Here is a 19,352-nt window from a genome sequence, read left to right as displayed (position 1 = left end):
TAATCCACCGGTTTCCCCTCCTTCAAAACACATACAAAATGAATCCCAAACGTTACCAATAAACTTCTCCAAACAAGTCAAACAACGTTTATAATCAAACCTCAGGTACCCTAATACATAAACGATAACATTTGAGACGAAGAATCGTTATTGTCTTTACTGGAGATAAACAACAAAAGAACGCGCTCTCATCGCATGAAAACACTACAGCCAAAATGGGAGCCACTTAGAAAAACTACAAATTCTAGCTAATTTTTCCAAAAAACAAGCCTGAAACTCTTTCTAAAGACTTGACATCTAGTGGAAGCCATAGGAACTGCAATCTGGGAGGATTTCGCCTCATAATAAACATGACAGCCATTGGAAACAGTAGTAGGCTGAATTATAATATTTTTTGATGGTATTTTTTTGATGGTTTTGTCCTCAGGGTTTTGCCTGTCATATCAGTTCTGTTATACACACAGACATTATTTTAACAGTTTTAGAAACTTTATAAAATTATATGCATATCCTAGCTTCTGGGCCTGAGTAACAGGCAGTTAGTTCACTTTGGGCACACTTTCATCCGGATGTCAAAATACTGCCCCCTAGCCCAAAGAGGTTAAAGCTGCAATGTGTAACTTTTTGTGCGACCCAAACAAATTTCACATAGAAATGTGAGTTATAGATCTGTAATTCTCATTGAAAGCAAGTCTAAGAAGCAGTAGATTCGTTCTGGGTGTGCTATTTCTATGCTTCCCATGCTTAAGTTTTGTTTTTGCAACTTTTACCTTCGGGTTTTATACACTAGCTTCAAAAACAGCTAAATATACAAGATTATTGGTTATGGAAAATATATTTCACAGTGGTTTGGATGGTACGATGATTCTCTACACTATACTTGCTTGTTTTGCCACAAACTGAAATTAGGCGGACTATTCGAATTTTTGCATACAGGAAATGGCAGAGCGATTTCTGCATAGTGCATCTTTAAAATTTGATTTTAAACCTAACCACATTGCTAACCTTATGCCTAACCCTAACCTTAAATTAAGACCAAAAAGTGTATTTCTTTTCATGCATTTTTACGATATAGACAATTATGACTTTGCGATCTAGTGGAAACCCTACCAGACGGCGCTCACCTTACTGCTGCTACCCACCCACTCAGCAACAATTCTCTGCTGTGTGCCTGTTCTCACTTCTCAATGTGATGGCTCGTTGCAGCGATGTGTGACAGCGTGTTCATAAACTTCCAAAAATCTGGTGTTTGAGAGCTTGCACTTTGTACTTACAGAGCAATCATTGTACAATTTCTACATCCAGGTGTTCACGGTTTGTCATCTTGTAGTCTGGCTCTATACATGCCATTAAGGCAACATTGAAGCCGACATCCTCTACCATTGACAATGGCTGCATATTAACTGCAATCATTTCTGTAATCAGCGCTGATTTTCTCACTCCGTCCCTAATCGCACTGCTGCAAGCAACAGGTTGGGTCTCACAGTGCCTCCCGTCGGCATTGCACCTGACACCTGTACTGCCACTATAGCTCAATTCCACCTCAAAGTTTGCATTACACAACTTTCTCATTTAACTTTTCAAAATATAGCCTTACCTGGAAGACAATGGCCAGAGCTTACCCATGATGTTGCACAACAATGCAAGTCACCGTTTTAGTCAAAGTAGGATATATTTGGGCTTGAAGTGACAAAACCGATCTGCCCGCTTTGCGCAAATATGTGCGTTCCAAAATCTAAGTTTAGATATTTCTAACATATACAGCCCTAATTTTTCTAAGAAAAGTGAATCTCTCAAAGTTTAATGACTTTACTTACATAAAAATATTGAATACAATGCAAAAAGTCCAGACTGGGCTTAATGGGTACCTGTTAACTGGGTTAACAGTCTAAAATGTGCTAAATGCTCTGCAATTGGACATTTGGATTGCTTACTTAGTAGCTAGTTAGCTATCGAACTAAGTGGTTAGAACAAGAGACGTACTGTCTAATATTTGTTTTGTGCGTGCAGCAAACCGTGAATACCATTTTTTGTTCATGAGCTGAAAATGTCTGTCCTGAAAATAGTTTAGGTCAAAAGCTGTATAAAATGTTCACAATGCACTTGTTAGCATTCTGCATGGGATTTTAAATGTATAGCGGTTTCGGATTCAATTTCTTCCCACATTTTGTTATGTTACAGTCTTATTCTAAAATGTATTAAATAAAACTATTTCCTCAGCACACACACACACAATAGAGCATAATGACAAAATGAAAACCGATTTTTAGAAATTCTTTCAAATGTAAAAAATTAATAAATAATACATTACTTATAAGTATTCAGACCCTTTGCTATGAGACTCAATTGAGTTCAGGTACATCCTGTTTCCATTGATCATCCTTGAGATGTTCCTACAACTGGATTGGAGTCCACCTGTGGTAAATTCAATTGATTGGACATGATTTGGAAAGGCACACACACCTGTCTATATAAAAGGTCCTAGAGTTGACATAGCATGTCAGAGCAAAAGCCAAGCCATGAGTTCGAAGGAATTGTCCGTAGAGCTCCATGGCAGGATTGTGTCGAGGCACAGATCTGGGGAAGGATACCAAGACATTTCTGCAGCATTGAAGGTCCCCAAGAAGACAGTGGCCTCCATCATTCTTAAATGGAAGAAGTTAGTTCCAAACACTCTTCCTAGAGCTGGCCGCCCGGCCAAACTGAGCAATCAGGGGAGAAGGGCCTTGGTCAGGGATGTGACCAAGAACCTGATGGTCACTCAATGTACTCCAGCGTTCCTCTGCAGAGATGGGAAAAGCTTCCAGAAGGACAACCATCTCTGCAGCACCCCACCAATCAGGCCTTTATGGTAGAGGCCAGACGGAATCCATTCCTCAGTAAAAAAAAGGCACATGACAGCACGCATGGAGTTTGCCAAAAGGCACCTAAAGGACTCTCAGACCATGACAAACAAGATTCTCTGGTCTGATGAAACCAAGACTGAAAATTAGGCCTGAATGGCAAGCGTCACATCTGGAGGAAACCTGGCACCATCTCTACGGTGAAGCACAATGGTGGCAGCATCATGCTGTGGGGATGTTGTTTTTCCAGCAGGCAGGGACTCATATCATATCAATTTTTATTTGTCACGTGCTGATTACAAACAGGTGTAGACCTTACAATTAAATGATTACTACAAGCCCTTAAAACCTCTTACATCTAGACGTTCCGCTAGCGGAACACCTGCTCCAATATCCAATGATAGGCGTGGCGCGAATGACAAATTCCTCAAAAATACAAAAACTTCCATTTTTCAAACATGACTATTTTACAGCATTTTAAAGACAAGACTCTCCTTTATCTAACCACACTGTCCGATTTCAAAAAGGCTTTACAGCGAAAGCAAAACATTAGATTATGTCAGCAGAGTACCCAGCCAGAAATAATCAGACACCCATTTTTCAAGCTAGCATATAATGTCACAAAAACCAAAACCACAGCTAAATGCAGCACTAACCACTTCGGGGAAGTGTCTTCCTGTGGCTCAGTTGGTAGAGCATGGTGTTTGCAATGCCAGCATGGTGTGTGCAACGCCAGGGTTGTGGGTTCGATTCTACGGGGGCCAGCACAGAAAAAAATGTGTGAAATTGTATGAAATGTATCGTTCACTACTGTAAGTCGCTCTGGATAAGAGCGTCTCCTAAATGACTAAAATGTAAATGATCTTCATCAGATGACAACCCTAGGACATTATGTTATACAATACATGCATGTTTTGTTCAATCAAGTTCATATTTATATCCAAAAACCAGCTTTTTACATTAGCATGTGACGTTCAGAACTAGCATACCCCCCGCAAACTTCTGGTGAATTTACTAAATTACTCATGATAAACGTTGACAAAATACATAAATTATTTAAAGAATTATAGATACAGAACTCCTTTGTGCAATCGAGGTGTCCGATTTTAAAATAGCTTTTCGGTGAAAGCACATTTTGCAATATTCTGAGTAGATAGCCCAGCCATCACGGCTAGCTATTTTGACACCCACCAAGTTTAGCCCTGACCAAACTCCGATTTACTATTACAAAAGTTTGATTACCTTTGGTGTTCTTCGTCAGAATGCACTCCCAGGACTGCTACTTCAATAACAAATGTTGGTTTGGTTCAAAATAATCCATAGTTATATCCAAATAGCGGCGTTTTGTTCGTGCGTTCAAGACACTATCCAAGGGTGACGAAGGGTTATGCGCCGACGCGTTTCGTGACAAAAAAAAATCTAAATATTCCATTACCGTACTTCGAAGCATGTCAACCGCTGTTTAAAATCAATTTTTATGCCATTTTTCTCGTAAAAAACGATAATATTCCAACCGGGAAAGCGTGTTTACGTTCAAAGACGAAAGAATAAAAACATGGGGTCGCCTCGGCACGCGCGGCGTCAGTCTCTGTACTCTGTTCGACCACTATCAAAATGCGCTAATGTTTTTCAGCCAGGGCCTGCAAAGCCACGATTCAGCTTTTTGCCGCCTTCTGAGAGCCCATGGGAGCCGTAGGAAGTGTCACGTAATCGCAGAGATCCCCTGTATTGGATAGAGATAATCAAGAAGGCCAAGAAATGGTCAGACAGGGTACTTACTGTACAGAATCTTCTCAGGTTTTGGCCTGCCAAATGAGTTCTGTTATACTCACAGACACCATTCAAACAGTTTTAGAAACTTTGGAGTGTTTTCTATCCAAAGCTAATAATTATATGCATATTCTAGTTTCTGGGCAGGAGTAATAATCAGATTAAATCGGGTACGTTTTTTAACCGGCCGTGAAAATACTGCCCCCTAGTCATAACAGGTTAAACAGCAATGCTTTAAGAAGTTAAGAAAAACTATGTGTTCAGTAAAAAAAATGAAAATAAAAAAGTAACAAATAATTCAAAGCAGCAGTAAAACAACAATAACGAGGCTATATACAGTGGGTACCGGTACAGAGTCAACGTGTGGGGGCACCGGTTAGTCGAGGTAATTGAGGAAATGTGTACATGTTGGTAGAGTTAAAGTGACTATGAATAGATAATAAACAGAGTAGCAGCAGCGTAAAGAGGGGTTTGGGTAGCATTTTTATTAGCTGTTCAGGAGTCTTGTGGCTTGGGGGAAGAAGCTGTTAAGAAGCCTTTCGGTCTTACACTTGCGCTCCAGCACCGCTTGCCGTGCGGTACCAGAGAGAACAGTCTACGACATGGACCATGAGAGTTTCTTGGACATGTGGACGCCAAGGAACTTGAAGCTCTCAACCTGCTCCACTGCAGCACTGTCGATGAGAATGGGGGTGTGCTCGGTCCTCCTTTTCCTGTAGTCCACAATCATCCCTTTGTCTTGATCACGTTGAGGGAGATGTTGTCCTGGCCCCACACGGCCAGGTCTCTGACCTCCTCCCTATAGGCTGTCTCATCGTTGTTGGTGATCAGGCCTACCACTGTTGGGTCATGGGTAAAACTTGGTGTTGGAGTCGTGCCTGGACATGCAGTCATGAGTGAACAGGGAGTACAGGAGGTGACTGAGCACGCACCCTGAGGGGTCCCCGAGTTAAGGATCAGCGTGGCGGTTTGTGGTGGTATATAGACAGCAACAACAAAAAATACAGATACTCTATTTGCCAATAGTTTATCTCATGATAAGCTGTAGACCACACTACCTCAGGTGAGCAAAACTGAGACTTCCTTAGATATCGTGCACCAGCTGTTTACAAATATACAGACCGCCACCCCGTCTTACCAGAGGTCGCTGTTCTATCCTGCCCAAAAAAATGTAAAACCCGCCAGCTGTATGTTATGTCGTTGTTCATCCACGACTCGGTGAAACATAAGATAGTTTTTAATGTGCCATTGGTAGGATATTCGTATATCCTACCAATGTACGTTGGCTAATAGGGCTGATGTTCAAAGGTAGATTACCCTCTTGATGACGGATCCTTACAAGGCACCAGGACCTTCGTCCTCGATACCGCCGTCTTTTTCTCCTGCGAATGACGGGATGAGGGCCTTGTTGGGCATCTGGGAGACTAGTCAGGATTGAGGGAGAGATGAAAGGAACAAAGTACAGAGAGATCCTTCATGAAAACCTGCCCCAGAGCACTCAGGACCTTAGAATGGGTCGAAGGTTCACCTTCCAACAGGACAAAGAACCCTAAGCACACAGCCAAGACAACACAGGAGTGGCTTCGGGACTCACGAAAGAATATCTCTGGACAGACCTGAAAATAGCTGTGTAGCAACGCTCCCCATCCAATCAGAGGATCTGCAGAGAAAAATGGGATAAACTTCAAATACAGGTGCCAAGCTTGTAGCGTCCTACCCAAGAATAATCAAGGCTGTAATCACTGCCAAAGGTGCTTAGGCAAAGTACTGAGTAAAAGGTCTGAATAATCTTTTTTGCACCCCTTTTGCGTGATATCCAATTGGTAGTTAGTCTTGTCCCATCGCTGCAACTCCCGTACGGACTCGGGAGAGGCGAAGGTCGGTGAGCCGTGCATCCTCTGAAACACAACCCAGCAAAGCCGCACTTCTTGACACAATGCCTGCTTAACCCGGAAGCCAGCCGCACCAATGTGTCGGAGGAAACACTGTACACCTTGTGACCGTGTCAGGGTACACTGCACCCGGCCCGCCACAGGAGTCGCTAGCACGCGATGGGACAAGAACATCCTTGCTGGCCAAACCCTCCCGTAACCCGGATGACGCTGGGACAATTCTGCGCCACCCCATGGGTCTCCGGTCATGGTCGGCTGAGACAGAGCCTGGACTCGAACCAGGATCTCTAGTGGCACAGCTAACACTGCGATGCAGTGCCTTGGACCACTGCGCCACTCAGGGGGCCCACAGGGTCTCAATATGTATGTAATATTTCAGTTTTAAATTTGTAAGAAATATGCAAACATTTCTAGAAACTTGTTTTTGCTTTGTCATTATGGGGTATTGTGTGTAGATTAATGAGGGGGAAAAAAACTATTTAAATCAATTTTAGAATAAGGCTGTAATGTAACAAAATGTGGAAAAAGTCTAGGGGTCCGAATAGTTTCCGAATGCACTGTATGGTAAAAGGCGGTTTGTGGTGGTATACAGACAGCACGACTGCTAGGATGAAAAACCCATATTTTCAATTGGCAAGAAATAGTAATGAATGCTCATGAAATATGCTACGATGTGCATACATAAGCACAATCACTTAATATAAAACATATATTGGTAAACAATAGGTAAGTAAAGAAACAAAAACAAAAGAAAAAAGTGAAAAATAACAGTAGCGAGGTAATATACAGGCACCGGTTAGTCGGGCTGATTGAGGTAGTATGTACATATGGTTAAAGTGACTACGCATATATGATAAAGAGAGTAGCAGTAGTGTAAAAGAGGGGATGGCGGGTGATGAGTCACAATGCAGATAGCCCGGTTAGCCAATGTGCGGGGGCAATGGTTGGTCGGACTAATTGCGGTAGTATGTACACGAATGTATAGTTAAAGTGAATATGCATATATGATAAACAGAGAGTAGCAGCAGTGTAAGAGCGGGGTTGGCAACCAGTCAGGATACTCTTGATGGTGCAGCTGTAGAACATTTTGAGGATCTGAGGACCCATGAAAAATCTTTAGTTTCCTGAGGGGAATACGCTTTGTGCCCTCTTCATGACTGTCTTTGTGTGTTTGGACCATTCTAGTTTGTTGGTGATGTGGACACCAAGGAACTTTAAGCTCTCAACCTGCTCCACTACAGCCTCATCGATGAGAATGGGGGTGTGCTTGGTCCCTCCTTTTCCTGTAGTCCACAATCATCTCCTTAGTCTTGGTTACGTTGAGGGATAGGTTGTTATTCTGGTACCACCCGGCCAGGTCTCTGACCTCCTCCCTATAGGCTGTTCAGTCATTGTCGGTGATCAGGCCTACCACTGTTGTGTCGTCGGGAAAACTTGGTGTTGGAGTCGTGCCTAGCCATGAAGTCATGGGTGAACAGGGAGTACAGGAGGGGACTGAGCACGCATCCCTGAGGGGCTCAAGTGTTGAGGATCAGAGTGGCAGATGTTTTGCTACCTACCCTCACCACCTGGGGCAGCCCGTCAGGAAGTCCAGGATCCAGTTGCAGAGGGAGGTGTTTAGTCCCAGGACCCTTAGCTTAGTGCCGAGTTTGGAGGGTACTATGGTGTTGAACGCTGAGCTGTAGTCAATGAATAGCATTCTCACGTAGATGTTCCTTTTGTCCAGGTGGGAAAGTGCAGTGTAGAGTGCAATAGAGATTGCATCATCTGTGGATCTGTTGTGGTGGTATGCAAATTGGAGTGGGTCAAGGGTTTCTGGGATAATGGTGTTGATGTGAGCTGTAACCAGCCTTTCAAAGCACTTCATGGCTACGGACGTGAGTGCTACAGGTCTGTAGTCATTTAGGCAGGTTGCCTTCGTGTTCTTGGGCACAGGGACTATGGTGCCCTGCTTGAAACATGTTGGTATTTCAGACTCAGTCAGGGACAGGTTGAACATGTCAGTGAAAACTCCTGCCAGTTGGTCTGCACATGCCCGGAGCACACGTCCTGGTAATCCACCTGGCCCCGCAGCCTTGTGAATGTTGACCTGTTTAAAGGTCTTACGTTGGCTACGGATAGCGTGATCATTCAATCTTAGCCCTGTATTGACGCTTTGCCTGTTTGATGGTTCGTCGGAGGGCATAGCAGGATTTCTTATAAGCTTCCGGGTTAGAGACCCGCACCATGAAAGCGGCAGCTCTACCCTTTAGCTCAGTGCGAATGTTGCCTGTAATCCATGGCTTCTGGTTGGGGTATGTACGTAGTCACTGTGGGGACGACGTCCTCGATGCACTTATTGATATAGCCAGTGACTGATGTGGTGTATTCCTCAATGCCATCGGAAGAATCCCAGAACATGTTCCAGTCTGTGATAGAAAAACAGTCCTGTAGTTTAGCATCGGCTTCATCTAACCACTTTTTTATAGACAGAGTCACTGGTGCTTCCTGCTTTAAATTTTGTTTGTAAGCAGTAATCAGGAGGATAGAATTGTGGTCGGATTTACCAAAATAGAGGGCGAGGGAGAGCTTTGTACGCGTCTCTGTGTGTGGAGTACAGGTTATCTAGAATTGTTTTCCCCTCTGATTGCACATTTAACATGTTGATAGAAATTAGGTAGAACTGATTTAAGTTTCCCTGCATTAAAGTCCCTGGCCACTAGAAGCGCCACCTCTGGGTGCGCGGTTTCCTATTTGCTTATTTCTTTATACAGCTGCGGTCTTAGTGCCAGCATCCGTCTGTGGTGGTAAATAAACAGCCACGAAAAGTATAGCTGAAAACTCTCTAGGCAAATAGTGTGGTATGCATTTTATCACAAGATACTCTACTTCAGGAGAGCAAAATCTAGACTTCCTCAGATTTCATGCACCAGCTGTTGTTTACAAATATGCACAGACCACGCCCCTCGTCGTACCAGAGTGTGCTGTTCCATCTTGCCAGTGCAGCGTATATCCCGCTAGCTGAATATCCATGTCTTCATTCAGCCACGATTCCGTGAAACATAAGATATTACAGTTTTTGATGTCCCGTTGGTAGGATGTTCGTGATCGCACATTGTGTAATTTATTGTCCAATGATTGCACGTTGGCGAGTAATATTGACGGTAACGGCAGCTTTCCCACTCACCTTCTGCGGATCCTTACGAGGCACCCCGCTCTGTGTCCAGGATATAACCAGATTAATTTGTTGAAACATTAAAACAGCTGAATTTTTTTATTTATTTGAACCCAAAGGATGGGCGTGGGCTTAATGGGTACATGGACTCAATTGGTATGCTTACCCTAATCTTTGGCTACAGCAAAGATGGTGGCTAAATTAAGATGGTAATCGGCCTGAGTAAACTATTGAAACATCTTTTGGTTCCGGTTTACTTAACGGGTGGGTGTTTGATAGACAATAATGCAATAGCAGCTGGGTCTGGTCTTCTTAGTTCATCGACTTTCATAGAAGCAGAAAAAAAAACTGCCAAGTGGGGTGTCTCGCTTCCCCTTCCTTCTCTGGCTACAGCTTTTCGCCGTAGCCTACACTTGGCTGCCTGAACCATGGAGCAAATTAAAATATGTGGTGAAAACGAATGTTTTTACACCACGTTTTGGGCATAAAATTATCATAATCCATTGGGTAATTTCACTTATTTTTGAGCTAGTCTGCATTAAAAAGAAAATATCCGACTATCTAAACAATAGTAAAATTGCGTGACATGACTGCATTTTAGAACCCCCGCTCCCCCCCAAGATGAATAGTTTGACCACTACATTTTTGGGCAAATTAGTTTTGCATGGTCCGCTTCCCCGGGTGTGCAGGGTTTGCTCATTCTCAACCATTCCATTGATCCTAAAGAGAAATCTCCTTCCACCTGGTGCACCAGCCATGCTAAACGAACTCGCCCATTGTTCAATATTTTGTCTATCCATATTACCAGAGTTTAAATTCTTTCCATTTCTATGGCGGATTTGCAGATGCAATTTAAATAATGCATTGATATATAGCTAGCTTGCTGAAATGACAGAGAGAGCAAATATAGCTTTTTGATCATGTCCGTGTGCATGTCCAAATATTAATGACATCTGCAATCCGACAGGGTCACTGGAATTATCAAACGGCAAAAGTCAGACAAGCGTCAACATCTTGTATAATAGGCATGGTTTTGCTGAAACTCATCTCGACAGGTAGTCTTTCTGAAATAATTATTTTTCACCCATCTTAACTGAAATGGTGCTCATATAACTTGAATTAGCTAGCTACGGTTAGCATACTAGCTAGATACACTAACAGCTATCAGTCAGTGCCTTATTTGTTGTTATTTCTCTACTACACATGGAAATAACCACAACGTTTAAACATTTGAACCGGGGATCGATGCATGTGACAAATGTAAATCGTCCCACCTACGTAACAGCCAGTGGAATCCCGTGGCGCGTTATTCAAATACCTTAGAAATGCTATTACTTCAATTTCTCAAACATATGACTATTTTACACCATTTTAAAGACAAGACTCTCGTTAATCTAACCACACTGTCCGATTTCAAAAAGGCTTTACAACGAAAGCAAAACATTAGATTATGTCAGCAGAGTATCCAGCCAGAAATAATCAGACACCCATTTTTCAAGCTAGCATATAATGTCACATAAACCCAAACCACAGCTAAATGCAGCACTAACCTTTGATGATCTTCATCAGATGACAATCCTAGGACATTATGTTATACAATACATGCATGTTTTGTTCAATCAAGTTCATATTTATATCAAAAACCAGCTTTATACATTAGCATGTGATGTTCAGAACTAGCATACCCCCCGCAAACTTCCGGTGAATTTACTAAATTACTCACGATAAACGTTCACAAAAAACAAATTATTTTAAGAATTATAGATACAGAACTCCTTTATGCACTCGCTATGTCCGATTTTAAAATAGCTTTTCGGTGAAAGCACATTTTGCAATATTCTGAGTAGATAGCCCAGCCATCACGGGCTAGCTATTTAGACACCCACCAAGTTTAGCCCTCACCAAAGTCAGATTTACTATAAGAAAAATGTTATTACCTTTGCTGTTCTTCGTCAGAATGCACTCCCAGGACTTCTACTTCAATAACAAATGTTGGTTTGGTTCAAAATAATCCATAGTTATGTTCAAATATCCTCTATTTTGTTTGTGCGTTCAAGACACTATCCGAAGTGTAAAGAAGGGTGACGCGCCCGACGCGTTTCGTGACAAAAAAAATCTAAATATTCCATTACTGTACTTCGAAGCATGTCAACCGCTGTTTAAAATCAATTTTTATGCCATTTTTCTCGTAAAAGCGATAATATTCCAACCGGGAAACCGTGTTTATGTTCAAGAGAGAGAAAATAAAAACATGGGGTCGCCTCATGCACACGCCTCAGTCTCATTGTCCTCTGTTAGACCACTTACCAAAGGCGCTAATGTTTTTCAGCCAGGGGCTGCCTTGACATCATTCAGCTTTTTCCCGGGTTCTGAGAGCCTATGGGAGCCGTAGGAAGAGTCATGTTACAGCAAAGATCCTACATTTTCAATAAAGAGAGTCAAGAAGCCCAAGGAATGGTCAGAGAGGCCACTTCCTATACAGAATCTTCTCAGGTTTTTGCCTGCCATATGAGTTATGTTATACTCACAGACACCATTCAAACAGTTTTAGAAACTTTAGGGTGTTTTCTATCCAAAGCCAATAATGATATGCATATTCTAGTTTCTGGGCAGTAGTAATAACCAGATTAAAATCGGGTACGTTTTTTATCCGGCCGTGCAAATACTGCCCCCTACCCTCAACAGGTTAATGTTTAAACTGCCATTTGTTTATCGTTACACGATAAGAAATTTTTATGATTGATGTGACTTCACGATTCAGATATGGTCCTCCGTATGACCATTAAGGGGCAATGCAGTTCAATCTACCGCAATCCAGTCCGACCGGACGGTCATCACTAGTTACCACAGCCACAGAGTCATAAACCCCGCCTATTCAGACAACTTCTCTTCTTAACTTCTTATGGGCAGGTGGGAGGGTAGCGTCCCATCTCAACAACTTCCGGTGAAATCGCAGAGCGCGAAATTCAAATTACAGAAATATTTAACATTCATGATAATACAAGTGTCACACATCAAAATAAAGCTTAACCTCTTGTTATTCCAGCCGCTGTGTCAGATTTCAAAAAGGCTTTAGGCGAAAGCACACCATGCGATTATCTGAGGACAGCGCCCGCGCCCCGAAACATTTTTCAACCAGGCAGGTGCGCCACGAAAGTCAGAAATAACGATATAATAAATGCCTTACCTTTGAAGATCTTCTTCTGTTGGCACTCCAAAAGGTCCCAGCTACATCACAAATGGTCCTTTTGTTTCATAAAAAAAAAAAACTGTTTAGCTGGCGCGCTTCATTCAATAATCCACCGGTTTCCCCTCCTTCAAAACACATACAAAATGAATCCCAAACGTTACCAATAAACTTCTCCAAACAAGTCAAACAACGTTTATAATCAAACCTCAGGTACCCTAATACATAAACGATAACATTTGAGACGAAGAATCGTTATTGTCTTTACTGGAGATAAACAACAAAAGAACGCGCTCTCATCGCATGAAAACACTACAGCCAAAATGGGAGCCACTTAGAAAAACTACAAATTCTAGCTAATTTTTCCAAAAACAAGCCTGAAACTCTTTCTAAAGACTTGACATCTAGTGGAAGCCATAGGAACTGCAATCTGGGAGGATTTCGCCTCATAATAAACATGACAGCCATTGGAAACAGTAGTAGGCTGAATTATAATATTTTTTGATGGTATTTTTTTGATGGTTTGTCCTCAGGGTTTTGCCTGTCATATCAGTTCTGTTATACACACAGACATTATTTTAACAGTTTTAGAAACTTTATAAAATTATATGCATATCCTAGCTTCTGGGCCTGAGTAACAGGCAGTTAGTTCACTTTGGGCACACTTTTCATCCGGATGTCAAAATACTGCCCCCTAGCCCAAAGAGGTTAAAGCTGCAATGTGTAACTTTTTGTGCGACCCAAACAAATTTCACATAGAAATGTGAGTTATAGATCTGTAATTCTCATTGAAAGCAAGTCTAAGAAGCAGTAGATTCGTTCTGGGTGTGCTATTTCTATGCTTCCCATGCTTAAGTTTTGTTTTTGCAACTTTTACCTTCGGTTTTATACACTAGCTTCAAAAACAGCTAAATATACAAGATTATTGGTTATGGAAAATATATTTCACAGTGGTTTGGATGGTACGATGATTCTCTACACTATACTTGCTTGTTTTGCCACAAACTGAAATTAGGCGGACTATTCGAATTTTTGCATACAGGAAATGGCAGAGCGATTTCTGCATAGTGCATCTTTAAAATTTGATTTTAAACCTAACCACATTGCTAACCTTATGCCTAACCCTAACCTTAAATTAAGACCAAAAAGTGTATTTCTTTTCATGCATTTTTACGATATAGACAATTATGACTTTGCGATCTAGTGGAAACCCTACCAGACGGCGCTCACCTTACTGCTGCTACCCACCCACTCAGCAACAATTCTCTGCTGTGTGCCTGTTCTCACTTCTCAATGTGATGGCTCGTTGCAGCGATGTGTGACAGCGTGTTCATAAACTTCCAAAAATCTGGTGTTTGAGAGCTTGCACTTTGTACTTACAGAGCAATCATTGTACAATTTCTACATCCAGGTGTTCACGGTTTGTCATCTTGTAGTCTGGCTCTATACATGCCATTAAGGCAACATTGAAGCCGACATCCTCTACCATTGACAATGGCTGCATATTAACTGCAATCATTTCTGTAATCAGCGCTGATTTTCTCACTCCGTCCCTAATCGCACTGCTGCAAGCAACAGGTTGGGTCTCACAGTGCCTCCCGTCGGCATTGCACCTGACACCTGTACTGCCACTATAGCTCAATTCCACCTCAAAGTTTGCATTACACAACTTTCTCATTTAACTTTTCAAAATATAGCCTTACAGTACTTTGTTGCTGTCGCTTCCCTGTCTCACTCTGCCATTTTCCCAACTGTGAATGACAATGACATGCAGAACGCTTTATAACTGTGGCAGTCTGGGATGGCTCAGTTGGTGCAGCATGGCACTTGCACTGCCAGGGTTGGGGTTCGACTCCCACGGGGGACCAGTATGAAAAATGTATGCGCTCTTGATAAGAGCATCTGCTAAATTACTAAAATGTAAATAATTTGAAAGATGCATATCTCCTCCAACTAACATTAAAGTATTATTGTGTTAGGTATGTTTAATTTCCCCCTTTATGATGACCGGGACCTGTTAGTGGTAGTTTAGTGATAACTGCACTGCGATTTTAATTTTGTAAAACATTTTTCCTTTTAGGTTAGGGATTTTTTCTGAATTTCATTTAAATGTCACACCCCTACTTGATATAGTGCAATAACTTGGAACTGTTGTTGTATGAATGTGTGTACTAATCCAGAGCATGCCGATATCTGGAGAAAGTGAATAGAAAACATATTCGAATAGGGATCAGTAGACTGATTGATTGTGTACATATCAGGAGTCAACTGTTTCCCCTATCCCAATACTCTGATGTAGATGGCACCTACTTGGCATTGCGTCGTCATCCTCACTATCATCCACCACCCGTTTTGCGTGACTACCCTTCTCCTGGCCACTGCCTGCAGCTGCTTTCACTGGCCGAGCCTCCACCTCATCCTCACTGTCGGAATGCATTACAGCCTTCCACTTCCCTTTCTTCGCACCGCACTCCTCGTCCTTTCCATCAGACTCGATCTGTGCTTTGTGTTCGGGCACCTCAGTCTCAGAGTCACTGCGTGCATTCGAGTGTCTGCTCCGGGCTGGAGATGGGGGCTGATCCTCATTCTCAGAGTCGCTCCCGGCTGCAGCCTGATTGGTTTCTTTCTCCTCCATGTCAGAGGTGCAGCCTCTGTGTTTGACTGGGGACCCCTCAATGTCAGAGTTGCTGCCTCTGCGTTTGGGTGGGAACTCTATGTCTGAGGTGCTGCCCCTGAGTTTGGGTGGGGGGGTGCACTCTATGTCTGAGATGCTGCGTTTGACTGGTGCCTCCTCCTCAGAGTCACTGTCCTCCCTTTTGTGGCCCTCGTTGTCTGACCCACTGGCCAAACCGTTTGTCTCCATGGCCTGAGCTGCACCCTCACCATGACTATTCTCATCCTGCATAACAAAAAGTGGAAATATAAAATGCTTTATAAGTCTAAGGTTAGGATAGATACAGGGTTCTACAGTGCCAGCACTTCACTTGCATATGAGCCTAAATATTTTGCTGTGCGATCTGACATTTTAATTTAGGAGCACCAATGCGCCTAGAAAAATGAAGTATTCTAGCTTTATTGTGCTCCTAAATGTCTTTGTGTGCACCTACATTTTTCCTTGTAAAAAAAGGTCAGCATAGAGCCCTGGGATATTATAAATATTTTTAAAATGTTAATCTGTATGTGCAAGATGGTTGGGGAATCAAGAGGGCTTGACCACCACACTAGACTGATGTTGAACACGTCTTGCTTAGATGACAATCCCCTTACCTCTGAGTGGCACGACTCAATCCTCATCTCCTCTTCCGCATCTGAACCGGGAGCATTTTTCGTCCTGTACCGGGGTGCCACCACCATCTACAAGACCAGGACATAACCAACACATTTTTTGGCATTCCAGAATGAATGTTTACAACTATTGGTATCATATACAATTGGCATGATGACAATGTAAACAATAACATTGATGCAACAGTAGCTCAGATGGGGAGAGGTCTGTCCATACTAAAGCGCTGCGCTCCCTTGTTAACAACAATATCAACAAGGCAGGTCCTCCAGGCCCTAGTTTTGTTGCTCCCGGACTACTGCCCAGTTGTGTGGTCAGGTGTCACAAAGAGGAAGTTGGGAAAATTACAACTAGCCCAGAACAGGGCAGCACGGCTGGCCCTTAAATGTACATGCAGAGTTAACACGAATAATACGCATGTCAATCACTCATGGCTCAAAGAGACTGACTTCATCATTACATGTTTTTGTATAAAGAAGATTAGGACATGGTATTGGTATTTAGTAAAATACCATGTCCATTTTAGGGCAAGATCAGCTCAAATAAGCAAAGAGAAACAACAGTTCATCATTACTTTAAGACAAGAAGGTCAGTCAATCCGGAAAATGTCAAGAACTTTGAACGTTTCTTCAAATGCAGTCGTAAAAACCATTAGGCGCTATGATGAAACAGTCTCTAGTGAGGACCGCCACAGGAATGGAAGACCCAGAGTTACCTCTGCTGCAGAAGATAAGTTCATTAGAGTTACCAGCCTCAGAAATTGCAGCCTAAATAAATGCTTCAGAGTTCAATTAACAGACATCTCAACAGCAACTGTTCAGAGGAGACTGTGAATCAGGCCTTCACGGTCAAATTGCTGCCAAGAACACACTACTAAAGGACACCAATAAGAAGAAGAGACTTGCTTAGGCTAAGAAACACGAACAATTGACATTAGACCGGTGGAAACTTGTCATTTGGTCTGGAGTCCAAATTTGAGATTTTTGGTTCCAACCGCTGTGTCTTTGTGAGACGAGGTGTGGGTCAACGGATGATCTCCGTATGTGTATTTTTCCACCGTAAATTATAGAGGGGGAGGTGCTATGGTGTGAGGGTGCTTGCTGGTGACACTGTCTGTGATTTATTTAGAATTCAAGGCACACTTAACCAGCATGGCTACCACAGCATTCTGCAGCAATACGACATTCATGTGGTTTGGGCTTAGTGGGACTATAATTTGTTTTTCAACAAGACAATGACCCAATACACCTCCAGGCTGTTTAAGGGCTATTTTACCAAGAAGGAGAGTGATGGAGTGCTGCACCAGATGACCTGGCCTCCTCAATCGCCGGACCTCAACCCAACTGAGATGTTTGGGATGAGTCGGACCGCAGAGAGAAGGAAACGCAGCCAACAAGTGCTCAGCATATGTGGGATGTCCTTCAAAACTGGTGGAAAAGCATTCCAGCTGAAGCTGGTTGACAGAATGCCAAGAGTGTGCAAAGCTGTCATCAAGGCAAAGGATGGCTATTTGAAGAATCTCAAATATAAATATATATTTTTGGTTGCTCCATGATTCCATATGTGTTATTTAATAGTTCTGATGTCTTCACTATTATTATACAATGTAGAAAAAAGTAAAAAGTTAAGAAAAACCCACCACAACATTGCTGGACCCCAGCAAAAATGAAGCCACGCGTTATTGGCATACGTATTATTAATTTAAGGTCCAGCCTTGCTGCCCTGTTCTGGGCCAGTTGTAATTTTCCCAAGTTCTTCTTTGTGGCAAATGACCAGTCGTCCAGAAGCGACAAAACTAGGCCTGTAAGATCTGCCTTGCGGGGATCCATAATAAATACACGAAAGAACAGACAACTCGTTGCTGGTACAGTAAACAACAAACCAATAAGACCTAGCTAGGAAGCTTGCCCCCGCCGAAGCAGTTCTTACCAGAGTGGTTCCCGGAGAAGAATTCGTCCTCTTCGCCATCCATTTGTCTGAAAGACACTATGGACAATCAGCTCAGTACTTAGGCTCGCCGATGAATCAATGTTATCTGTGTTTATTACATCAATGAGAAAATCTAAGTTCCGAAACAAGAAATCTGCACCGACAAATTATAGGCCAACCTGCTAGCTAGCTAGCAACCACAACTTGAACGTCAAGATCTAGCTAATTAAATAATACAATCTGGTCAGAGAGCTAGCCAGCAATTATAGTGTATCATGCCGGTCAACAAATTAAAACAATAGCCAATTGATCAACATTAGCAAGTACCTGAAGAAAAACAGTCCTGCGATGTCTCAAATGGCGTCAAAGGACTGGGGCCGTCATATGCGCATGCGTTTAGTTTTGGTCGCGCTTCGATGTACGTAGTTCCTATGCGTCTTTACTTGTATTGAAATTATTTGGGACTTCTGTTGTATTTGTTTATTTCTTTAAGCTTTATTTAACTAAGAAAGTCAGTTAAGAACAAATTCATTATTTACAATGACGGCATACCAGAAGGCCAAAGGCACCCTGCAGGGACGGGGGCTGGGATTAAAAAATAAAATTTAGGACAAAACACACATCACAAGAGAGACACCACAACACGACATAAAGAGAGACCTAAGACAACAGCATATTAGCTGTTTCAATATGCTTTGTGTTGGTTGTAGTCACGACAGACAAAGATATATAGTTAAGCAAACTTTACTATGCATGTTGTCAACCCGCACATGAATAAGCTAAGTGACAATTGGTTTCCGTTTCCTGTGTAAAATAGGGTGACCAGACATCCCCGTTTTTGGTGGCCTTTCCCTGGAAATGTCCCCGTTTTTAAATGTGCGTTAAAAACAGACCGCAAAATGAAATATTTCACTTGGCAAGAAAGGCCGGGCAGCAGAGCCTACCGGTTGACGTCTCAATCGCGTTGTGCTTGTTGAGGCCAACAAAGGGGGCTGCTCGCTATAGCAGCTTCATTCACTCTTCTTCTACTAACTACTTGCTCGCGATAGTTTTAGAGAAAACTGCTGTGGAAAACTCGGCCAGAAGCTAGCAAGGTGTCAAGTGATTCCACAACATCACCACAAAGTGATGTTATAATGTCACAATTTATTATATAGATAGATGATCTGCTCTATAAGGTTTTAAATAGGTTATGCTAGCTAGGTTAGCTATGTTATTTTCTCCTTCTCCAATCTGTATTAATAAATAGCATACTATTAGATAAAATACTTTGGTTAACAGATTCCCATTGCTT

At 42.4% G+C, this 19,352-nt stretch overlaps 1 protein-coding gene across 1 annotated transcript in view; it reads right to left on the bottom strand.

Annotated features, from left to right (window-relative positions):
- The window catches only part of LOC123724080 (protein IWS1 homolog), a 39,274-nt gene extending 20,789 nt beyond the window's left edge, over nucleotides 1-18,485 (bottom strand). Inside the window, exons 1-4 of the mRNA XM_045686997.1 lie at nucleotides 18,386-18,485; nucleotides 18,059-18,105; nucleotides 16,114-16,200; nucleotides 15,157-15,745 (exon numbers count right to left, since the gene is read on the bottom strand). Of these exons, the coding sequence (XP_045542953.1) occupies nucleotides 15,157-15,745; nucleotides 16,114-16,200; nucleotides 18,059-18,097 (715 nt within the window). The 5' untranslated portion in view covers nucleotides 18,098-18,105; nucleotides 18,386-18,485. The remainder of the gene's footprint in view (nucleotides 1-15,156; nucleotides 15,746-16,113; nucleotides 16,201-18,058; nucleotides 18,106-18,385) is intronic.
- Between the last annotated feature and the right edge of the window lie 867 nt (nucleotides 18,486-19,352).

The sequence above is a fragment of the Salmo salar genome, chromosome ssa09 (assembly GCF_905237065.1).
Source record: "Salmo salar chromosome ssa09, Ssal_v3.1, whole genome shotgun sequence".
In the NCBI taxonomy this organism is placed as follows: Eukaryota; Metazoa; Chordata; class Actinopteri; order Salmoniformes; family Salmonidae; genus Salmo; species Salmo salar.
This window is presented reverse-complemented; position numbering and strand designations above follow the sequence as displayed.